The sequence below is a fragment of the Peromyscus eremicus genome, chromosome 2, assembly GCF_949786415.1.
Source record: "Peromyscus eremicus chromosome 2, PerEre_H2_v1, whole genome shotgun sequence".
Lineage (NCBI taxonomy): Eukaryota > Metazoa > Chordata > Mammalia > Rodentia > Cricetidae > Peromyscus > Peromyscus eremicus.
Window position 1 is genome coordinate 19,751,027 of NC_081417.1, and position 10,936 is coordinate 19,761,962.

The 10,936-nt window shown below is 47.6% G+C and overlaps 1 protein-coding gene across 1 annotated transcript; it reads right to left on the reverse strand.

Annotated features, from left to right (window-relative positions):
- Positions 1-633: 633 nt before the first annotated feature.
- On the reverse strand, positions 634-6,425 carry LOC131904472 (uncharacterized). The gene is given in 2 exon segments (XM_059255606.1): positions 634-5,506; positions 5,543-6,425. Coding segments are annotated over 2 exon segments (5,268 nt in total). The 5' UTR covers positions 6,119-6,425; the 3' UTR covers positions 634-814.
- Between the last annotated feature and the right edge of the window lie 4,511 nt (positions 6,426-10,936).

The following is a 10,936-nucleotide window of genomic DNA, read 5'->3' on the forward strand; positions in this document are numbered from 1 at the left end:
CTGGTAAGCCCCTGCTAGCAGACCCAAGAGCCGGTCTCCAGTTCCTGGCCGGGGCGGTTTGGTAGTGGCCGGAGTTATACCTGGGCTGGTAATCGAACTGGGTCGAGGGGTAATCTTCGGGGGTGCTGGAACAGGTAAGGAGGGGCGCTTCTGGTCAGAGAGAACCTGATTGGGGCCTATAGGGGCGGAGGCCTCCTCAATCTTAAGTTTGATAGTGAATCTTACGCCCCGATCATATCCGGTTTCATATAACCTGAGCCCCCAAGTGCGCCCCCGTTGCCAGTTTCTATCAGCCTTCCCCGGGCCAGTGAAAGTTATATTTAGGGGGAGTGAGAGCCCGGGCTCGAATCGGCTGACCTCGGTGGACCCAGCTGAGCAAGACCCCCCGCCTGTAGCCTTCCTGAAACCTCTATTGGTCTGGATCAGGTCCCAGCTGGAGCTAGGACTCCAATATGCTGCGCCAGTGGTCTCGCAGCCCCATTGGGCGCAGAAGAAATCTCCTTCCCCCCCGCATTTCTTGGAGAGGGCCCAGCCCCTCCCATCCCCCGGACAGACATAAAAGTCCGACTGGGCGAATCTACATCTTGCTTGAGGGTAACGGCATCCCGGATCCGGCCAATGCACCCCCCCGGGTGGGTGGAGGAGTTTAAGGCATCAAGCTTAATGCCCTCAACCCCTCAGAGTCCTGAATTCAATGCCAACTGACAGAAGTCAGGGGTTAGGGGGGGCCACCATGTAAAGGGGGTATGAAGGGCGGTCGTCTGCCAGACCGTTTCCCCAGTTTGTGAGATGACCTGCCAAGTGAGTTTCTTGACTAGGTGCGGGCTCTCTGCCGCCCTAGTCCCCTGGGGGTAGACAGAGAGCAAGAAGAGGGGGAGGAAGAGGAGCCGCGGGCCAACCTTATTTTTAGGGGGTTCTGTGTGCGGTACACTGTCCATGTTGATTCTTTGGATCCTGCTGGGTCGGTCTCCCCGGCAGCCTTCACATGAGAGGCGTGGATCCATGCAGCAATCCCGTTGACCTTGAGTGCAGTGGGGGTGGTCAGCAAGACAGTGTAGGGCCCCTTCCACCGTGACTCTAGATTCTTAGTCTGGTGGCGCCGGACCCAAACGGAGTCCCCAATCTGGAAAGGGTGGGGGACCACCGGCTTGTCCAGCTGCTCTCGGTAGGCTTTAGCCAAGGGTTTCCAGATCTCCTTCTGCACCAGCTGGAGGGCCTGTAGATGTGCCTCTAAAGTGGGGCTGGTGGCAAAAGATGAGATATCAGGATGGAGAAATTTCACGACTGGAGGTGGGGCCCCATATAGAACTTCAAAAGGGGTTAGGCCGTGCGGCCCAGGAGTATTCTGGGCTCGGTAAAGAGCCAAGGGAAGTAGGAGCACCCAATCTCTAGTGCCAGTTGCAAGCATTAATTTGGTTAAAGTCTCCTTAATTGTCCTATTAGCTTGCTCTACCTGTCCTGAACTCTGGGGGCGGTATGCGCAATGGAGTTTCCAATTAACCCCCAATAATTTGGCCACTTTCTGACTTACCAGAGAGACGAAGGCAGGCCCGTTGTCCGACCCCAATATATGAGGCATCCCATACCTGGGGAAGATCTCTTCCAACAGTTTCTTTGTTACCACGTTAGCCGTTTCATTCTTGGTTGGAAATGCCTCAATCCATCCTGAAAAGGTGTCCACAAAGACCAGGAGGTACCTGTACCCATAGAGTCCGGGTTTAATTTCTGTGAAGTCTATTTCCCAATGTACACCTGGGCGATGCCCTCGTTGACGAGCCCCTTTGTTTAGATGAATCTTTCCTGCATTGACCTGAGCACAGGCTGGGCAGGTGGAAGATACCTGCTGAAGCACCCGGTCCTGGTTTAATAGCACAGTCCCAGTATTTTCATTGTCCAGTAGGGTCTTCATTTTATTCTTGCTCAAATGGGTCAGCTCATGAAGGAACCTCAGCATATATCGGGTATGGGAGGTTGGCATGACCATCCGGTTCCCTAGCATATAGGCTTGCCTCTGAGAGTCCCAATCCGCCCCCATTTTCTTTGCCTGCTCATGATCCTCGGGGCTGTATGGCATGGGCTCTCTCTTGGATTGAGGAGGCTCCAGGGTTTCCTGTATAGCCATCAACTGGCTATCTCCTGCCGGCTGGGAGGCCGCTGTCCGGGCGGTCAAATCCGCCAGGCGATTCCCTCTAGCTACCTGAGAGTCCCCCTTCTGGTGTCCTGGACAATGGACAATACTGAGCTGAAGCGGAAGGAATAGGGCCTTTAGGAGGTCCAGGATTTCCTTTTTGTTTTTGATCTCCTTACCCACCGATGTCAGCAGTCCTCTTTGTCTGTAGATTTCACCATGGACATGTGCAGTGGCGAAGGCGTATCTGCTGTCTGTATACACAGTAAGCTTCTTACCTTCTGCCATCCGGAGAGCTTGGGTGAGAGCAATCAATTCCGCTCGCTGGGCTGAGGTCCCAGGCGGGAGTGCCGAGGCCCATATTACTTCGGACTCGGTGGTGACGGCTGCTCCGGCCTTGCGCTCTCCTCCTTCCAGGAAACTGCTCCCATCTGTATACCAGACGACGTCTGGATTCTTGAGCGGCTGATCCGTCAGGTCAGGGCGGGTGCCATGTGCCTCAGCTAGAATCTGGAGGCAGTCATGTTCTACAGAGGGACTAGGTAGTGGCAGCAAGGTGGCGGGGTTAAGGGAGACTACTGGTCCGAAGGTGACTCGATCCGAGTCCAAGAGTAAGGCCTGGTAATAAGTCATTCTGGCGTTGGAAAGCCATCTGTCCGGTGGTTGTCGGACCAAGGCCTCCACAGCATGAGAGGCCAGCACGGTCAGGGGCTGGCCCAGGGTCAATTTCCCGGCGTCCTTAAGTAGGACTGCGATGGCTGCTACCATGCGGAGGCATGGAGGCCATCCTGTAGCCACCGAGTCCAACTTCTTGGACAAGTACGCCACAGGTCTCCTCCAAGGTCCCAGTCTTTGCACCAGCACCCCTTTAGCAAAGCCCGAGTTCTCATCTATAAACAGTTCAAAGGGTTTGGTAAGATCTGGCAGACCCAGAGCCGGGGCCTCAAGTAAGGCCTTCTTGATCTGTTGGAATGCTTTCTGATGCTCCTCTTCCCATTGGAACATGGCCCCTGGTTTAGTGAGGGGGTATAATGGGGCTGCCAGTTCGGCAAAGCCAGGAATCCAGAGGCGGCAGTACCCAGCCGTACCCAGGAACTCTCGAACTTGGCGGGGGTTCTGAGGAGGGGGAATGGAGATTATCGTCTCCTTCCTTGCTTCTGTTAGCCACCTTTGCCCCCCGCTCAGGGTGTAGCCCAGGTAGGTAACCTTATCTCGGCATATTTGAGCTTTCTTGGCCGAGGCTCTATAACCCTTCTGTCCAAGTCTGGCCAGTAAGGCCCGAGTGCCCTCCAGGCACTCGGTCCGACTTCTGGCTGCCAGAAGTAGGTCATCCACGTACTGGAGCAGAGTCAGGGTCGGGTGCTCGACCCGGAACCCGGCCAAATCTGCATGCAGGGCCTCATCAAAGAGGGTTGGGCTGTTCTTGAAGCCCTGAGGGAGCCGAGTCCAGGTGAGTTGTCCCGAGAGCCCTTGTTCAGGGTCCCTCCATTCGAAAGCAAACAGTAATTGACTCTGAGGGTGTAGCCTTAAACAGAAAAAAGCATCCTTCAGGTCTAGTACAGTGTACCAGACGTGAGTCGGCGGAAGGGTGCTCAGAAGGTTATAGGGGTTAGGCACCGTGGGGTGTATGTCCTCCACCCGCTTATTGACCTCTCTCAAATCCTGGACTGGCCTGTAGTCCCCTGTCCCCAGTTTCCTAACAGGCAAGAGAGGGGTGTTCCATGGGGACTGACAGGGCTTCAGCACCCCTTGGTCCAGGAGCCTCCGGATATGGGGTTTGATTCCCTCATGAGCTTCCCGTGACATTGGGTATTGTCTGATTGAAACGGGAGTCGCGGAGGCCTTTAATGAGATCATCAGCGGTGGCTGATCGCGTGCCAACCCCAGGCCCCCAGTCTCTGCCCAGGCGCGAGGAAACTCTCTCATCCAGTTCTGTAGCTCCTCAGGTGATTTCTCCGGGGGTTCTGACTCAAACAAATGGTATTCTTCCTCTAAATTGAGGACAAGGATTTGTAGAGGGTCTCCTTTAGGACCCGTGACCCTCGGTCCCTTCTCATCAAAATAGATTTGCGCTTTTAATTTGGTTAGTAGGTCCCGTCCTAACAGCGGATGGGGGCATTCAGGTATGTGCAGAAATGAGTGAGTTACTTGCCCTGAAGCCAGTTGGACTTTTCTCTCAATAGTCCAATAATATCTCTTGTTTCCAGTTGCCCCCTGCACCAGTGCAGAATGCCGGCTAAGAGGCACTCCGGCATGAGTTAGGACTGAATGTTCGGCACCAGTATCAACCAGGAAGGTCACGGGCTGCCCCCCGATCTTGAGGGTTATCCTAGGCTCAGGGGGGGGCTCCTGGCCTCGACCCCCCTAGTCCTCCAGACTAAGGAGGTCCACGGTCTTGGGCTTGGGCCGGCGGGGTCCTTGTGGCTTCTTGGGGCATTCTCGAGCCCAGTGTCCCTTCTCCTTGCAGTAAGCACATTGATCTTTATCTAGGGGTGGCCTCCTTCGTTCTCCCGACCTGTCTCCCTCTCTCCGCTGTCCCTGAGATACAACGGCGGCCAGAACTTTCTTTATCTCCCTATGCTGTTTCCTATCCCTTTCCTCTTGTTTCTGCCATCTCTTTTCCTCACGCTCTTCAGGAGTTTCTCTCTTATTGAATACTTTCTCTGCTTCCTTCACTAGGTCTGGCAACCCTAACGCCTGTAAACCATCCAACCGCTGCAATTTGGCTCTGATGTCTGAACTAGACTGATAGATAAATGATAGGATAATACCTGGAGCCTGACCTGGATCTTCCGGATCATACGGAGTATACATCCTATAAGCTTCCTTCAATCTTTCTAGAAATGCAGCGGGTGTCTCTTCCTTTCCCTGTATCACATTCCTTACCTGAGCCAAATTGGTAGGCCTTCTAGCGGCCGCTCGGAGACCCGCTAAGAGCAACTGGCGATAGAGACGTAGATGCTCCCTACCTTCAGGCGTATTGAAATCCCAGTTAGGGCGAGTCAAGGGAAAAGCCGCATCGATGACATTCGGGAGTTGGGATGGCCTCCCGTCATCGCCCGGAACCTGCTTCCGGGCCTCCAGGAAAACTCTCTGCTTTTCCTCTACTGTTAAGAGGGTCTGCAGGAGCTGCTGACAATCGTCCCAAGTCGGCCTGTGAGTCACCAGGATGGATTCAATCAGGTTAGTCAATGCCACAGGATCCCTGGAAAAAGGGGGGTTATGTTGTTTCCAGTTGTAAAGGTCTGAAGCAGAGAAAGGCCAATATTGGAGTTGTTGGTTCGGCCCTTCTCTGAGTGGGAAAGCTTGGGACTCAGTAGGGGGTCCCTCCCGGCGGCCGCGGAGGCGGCCGGCAATGGGGGACAACATCTCATCTTCCTTGTCTTCATCTGAGGTCCTGCTGGTTGAGGAAACCTTAGCATCTGCCAACGGCCGGATCGCGGCTGCTAATGCGGCCGCCGCCGCCGCCTCCTCTGCGGCGGCAGGAGCCGCCGCCGCTCCGCCGGGTCGCCGAGCGGGTCCAGCCTGATAGGGAGGGGGCTCCTCTGCCAGGAGATCTATGAGAGGGGAGTTAGGGTCCGGGGGGAGGACAGGGGGCTTGGGAGTCTCCTTGTGAGGGAGCACAGGGTAAAGGGAAGAGTCCGGGTTGAGGGGTGCAGAGGGCCCAGAGACTGGAGGGGGCTGTGGAAGGAAAGGCTTGACCCATGGAAATGGATTTTCGACCAGAGATCTCCAGATGGCGATGTATGGGACCTGGTCGGGGTGTCCATAAGGATTAGGGGCAAAAACCTTGCCCTCCACCTGTGAAATAAGAGAGAGGTTAAAGGATCCTTCTCGCGGCCAGCCAACATTCATCATGACCCATTCGGCCTCGCAGAGGGTGATCCATTTTTTCTTTTTGACAATGATACCTTCATTGTTCCCTCGGGCCTTAACATCGGACCAGTGGTCCGTGGTTAGGCTCAGTGGGGTGGTGACGGTCTGTCCCATGGTGGTCTCTAGATAAAGAAGTGTTAGACAAGTAACGATAAACAAAAAGACAAGACAGACGACAGAAATTCGCGCTGCGCGGCTTCGGCGTAAAACCAAAAGCAGAAACTCAGACGGGGATGTGGAGGAACCTCGATCTCCGTCCCCTGCCAATACCACGTATCCTTCTGACACGGGAGAGGCCCCGAAAAACCGTGCCCCAGAGGGGACTTCAGTGACCCGTGGAACGTCTTCCAGGGTTTCGGTGGGCGAAGTCCGAGCTCGTCAGCTCCTTCAGCCCCCACCGACTCAGACCTGAATTAGGGCGCCCGACGAAAACAGAAGACAAGTAGACAGACTGGGACAAGACAGATAGTGGCCGGCCAACTTACCTCCTGACAGTGGGTCGGTGGTCCCGAGGCAGGGGGTCTCTAATCCCGGACGAGCCCCCAAATGAAAGACTCCCCGAAGGCAGTCTTCCCTCAGGAGAGACCCTCGCCCAAGGATCACACCGAGACCACGAATCAGATGCAAACAGCAAGAGGCTTTATTCGGGAACACGGGTACCCGGGGCGACACAGTCTCTCAAGAAGCTCAAGGGACTGGCGCGCCCACGGGCTGGAGCAGAGGGTTTTTATAGGGTCAGGCAGCCGAAGCTCGGGTACAGAAGCAAGAAGCCTGGTTACAGGGTTTTGATTGGATGATTCAAATGAGGCCAGGTTCAAACCCAGGTCAGCTCGTGGTTTCTCCCCGAGCTCGCCACGCCTAGCTTTTGTCTAGGGTACAGGGTGTTTTTCTGACCTTTTAGTTCCTCGCTCTGGGGCCAGGTGGCTAACCACAAATGTTCTGTTTATTCCATGTCCGTTAACTGAACTCCTCAGTACCTCTCAGGCTTTATTCAAAAACAGCTGAGCTAAGCTATGTTAGGTGGGGAGGCTGGGGGTCTTTCAGAGGCAGGTATCTTAGTTGTCTGCAGGCTGGTGGTGACTGCACCAGAGCAGTGAAATTCCACCAGAGGTCAAAATAGACATTTTAAGACATACATTAAGCATGTGATGCCTTGTCAACTACACAGAGACTAAGCCCCTAAACATTGAGCCATACTTGAAGGAGTGGGTCATAGCATCCTGCTCCTTCCAGGAGATCTAATGGAATGTGAGAGTTTCTGGAGGAGTTAGGAAGTCTTTGTCTTCAGGGATACAGCCTTGAATGAATTTTGCATCTTCCAATGGACAGTTCCACATTCGTGGCCAAATGAATGGCCCTGGTTAAACCTAGTATGTCGCAAAACAACAGCAAAATAAGAAAAAATAGAAAAGGAAAGAAAAAGATACTTGAAAGTGGTATGGGGTCTTCGCAGAGGAAGGGGAAGCGGTTGGGTATATATGAGAGGAAGATGAGAAGGGGTTGAGGATAGGTGTGATCAGAATATTTTATATACATGTATGAAATTATAAAGGAAATAATTTAATTTTAAAATTTAAGTATTATCACCATACTTAGCCCTCAGGAAAATGTAAATAAAGACTACTGTTGTAGTATATATTATTTTAACTAGGCAAAGATGTGTTACATTTGTTTGTGCTGCAGAATATTACTTTAACTGTGTAAAGCTGTGTTACTTTTGTTTATGCTGTATTGCATTTGTTTCTACTTGCTTGTCTAAGGCACCTGATTGATTTTTAAAAAAATATGAACAGCCAATAACTAGGCAGAAAAAAGGATAGGCAGGCCTAGAAGGCAAGAGAATAAAGAAAAAAGGGGAGAAAAAAACTAGGAGAGAACCAGGGACATGCCTGGGGCAAGAAGCCAGGCAGATGCCAGCCCACCAGGCATAGAGATGCAGTGAAAGTAAGATATACAGACGTAAGAAAGGTAATAAACCCTGAGGCAAGAGGTAGATAAAGATAAACAGGTTAACTTATTTTAAAAGTGTTAGCTAGAAAAGAGCTAAGCTGAGGCTGAGCATTCAAAACTAATAAGTCTCTTTTATGATTTGGGAGTTGCTTCATGACCCAGAAGAAAAAGCCTGGAACAGACTACATTCTATTCCATTTTATCCACGTCAAAAATGGCTATCAAAAAGAAAATATGTGCTGGTTTAGGATGCAGGGGAAAAAGTCTACATGCTACTGTTTGGAAAGTAAACTAGTTCATCCAATACAGAAATCAGTAAAGAATATATCTCAAGTAATGAAGAATATGAATGCTGTATGATCCATCTTTGCCAGTCCTGGTTATAAATTTGAAAGAATCTAAGTCAGCATACCATGAAATATTTATGTATTCCTGTTCATTCATCTTATTCAAAATAGCCAAGATAGGGATCCTGCCTAGATGCCTATCAGCATGTGAATTGCTAAAAAAAAAAAAATGTGATGTATATACAGACACAATGGAGCTTTATTCAATTATAAAGGAAGTGATTGTGTCACTTGCAAAATGGATAAGTGAATAAACCATTGCATTAAGCAAAATAATCCAGACTGATTAAAACAAAAATCACATTTTCTTTCACATGTAGGATGTGATGTCAAAGGTGTCTACTGTGGGAGTATGTAGGTGTCTAAAGTAAGGATGGAGATGGAATGCATAATAGATGGAAGAAAGACACAGATTCAATATACTCTCTAATGTACTGTCAAGATTGCATAATATATATATATATATATATATATATATATATATATATACCTGCATTTATAGTTATTTGATGTTACTTAAATTTCAAACTGCTGAAATTCACTTTTATTAATTGTTACAGATCCTAATTTTCATCTCCAGTCATGTCCATTCTGTTATCCATATTGTATTGTTTTGGTGATAATATTGATATAATTTTTAAAAATTTGTGCATTGTTGTTAGAACAATTTAAAGATTAGAATTACTGCTTTGGTTTATAAATTCTGACTGTGTCTATGGTAACAAATGGTCCAATCTCCCAAGAAATTTTTGGTTTATACCTGTTATTTTATATAGCTGACAATACACATCTATTTGTTTCCAAAACTATCATTTGTATAAAGATCACATGAAGTATTGCTTGCCTGTGTTCATTTACTTTTCTTATTCATGATGATATTAATAACAATTCATCACTTTCTCTGGTACCAGAAACATTCTCAAAATTTTGTAAATGACATTAAAGGTACTACCAACTCGTGAGCAGAATATCTTGGCTTCAAAAGGACACCTGTTTTCCATTCAGCTATTAGGTTATTCTACTTCCTACTCTTTTTTTAATGCCATCACTTATAAAAAGTGAAGAGAGGAGATGTGCATATTTCAATTCACAGTTAGGTCTTCATTACAAATGTATTAAATTTAGCATCAGTTAATTTACACTTCAAAATACTCATATTGACTGCCTTTCTGGTTAAGAGGGGTTGAAAGTTGACTTCCAGTGAGACACATGCTGAGAGGAATTTTAAATCTTCTATGAAATTAAAAGAGTGTCCACTGATACCAATTACTTAAAAATATTTCAAGGGCCCTTAAATGTTCTGACTTCTTTAACACTTGACTCTGTGTCACTATAGCATCCACTTTCTCCAAAACTACAAGGAAAATATCACAAATCACTTAGGGCATTAATTTCCAGATATTTCCTTCTTGATCTCTGAATCCTGTTTTAGTAATAATGTAGATTTTTTTTTTTCAGAAAACAGATGTCCAAATGCTCTGATTATTCTCTATAAGAAAACTGAAAGCATGGAGCAAACAGAATTGCAGGGGCTGGAGAGACGGTTAGAGGCACTGCCTGCTCTTGCAGAAGACCCAAACTCAGTTCTCAACACCTATATGGCAGTTCCCAACTGTCTGCAACTACATATCCAGGGGATCTGATGCCACTTTCTGGTCTCTGCAAGTACCAGACATGCAGATGATGCACATACATAATGCACTGGCAAACACTCACACACATCAAATAAAAATAAATAAACTAAAAATGTTATTGTTCCCAAATATAAGACAAAGCCTAGGCATAGACATTCTGCATTTTCTTGTTATTAGTTACATGGATTGCCTATAAGTAGTAAAGACATTTATCATTTTTAGGTATATATATATATATATATATATATATATATATATATATATACTTTCACTTCACAAAGTAACTCTTATTTTACATTCATATATGCTCTACACCACATAACCCACACCATGTTTTGAAGTAGGAAATGGTGTTGTATGCCAAATAAGTGATGAGATACATTACTCTGGAACTGATAATATTTTATAATCTATATAACTGTTATTCAGGTTCAGACAAAGTAAAACAAAAAGGTAACTGCCTAAATTTCTTCCTTCCTTCATTTCTTCTTTTCTTTCTTTATTATTTATTTATTTTGGTTTTTTGAGACAGGGTTTCTTTGTGTAATAGCTCTGGCTATCCTGGAACTCACTCTGTAGACCAGGCTGGCCTCAGCTTCACAGCGATCCATATGCCTCTGCCTCCTGACTGCTAAAATTTTTATAAAAGAACTATGATTTCTTAGGAGAGAAAGGGATGTACTTCCATTCCCACATGCATGTTCTCCTATGAAGTAGCTGTAGATAAACACCAGACTGCTTCTCATTGTTTTAATTGCATCTCTCTTGTTCAAAATTAAGATCATTCTCTACATGCACTCTACTTCAACGACCATAATGAAAGATTTAATCATTATAATATTCTGTCTAACAAAATGCTTAATAGCCTCACATTTTTCACAGTGTAAATTTGAAGGGAATGCTCATCCATACTCTCTGAGACATCACAATCTCAAATGTTTTTTGATTCAGGGATATTTAAGAGATGCACAGGAGAGCAGGTTGACCAAAAACTGGGGCCA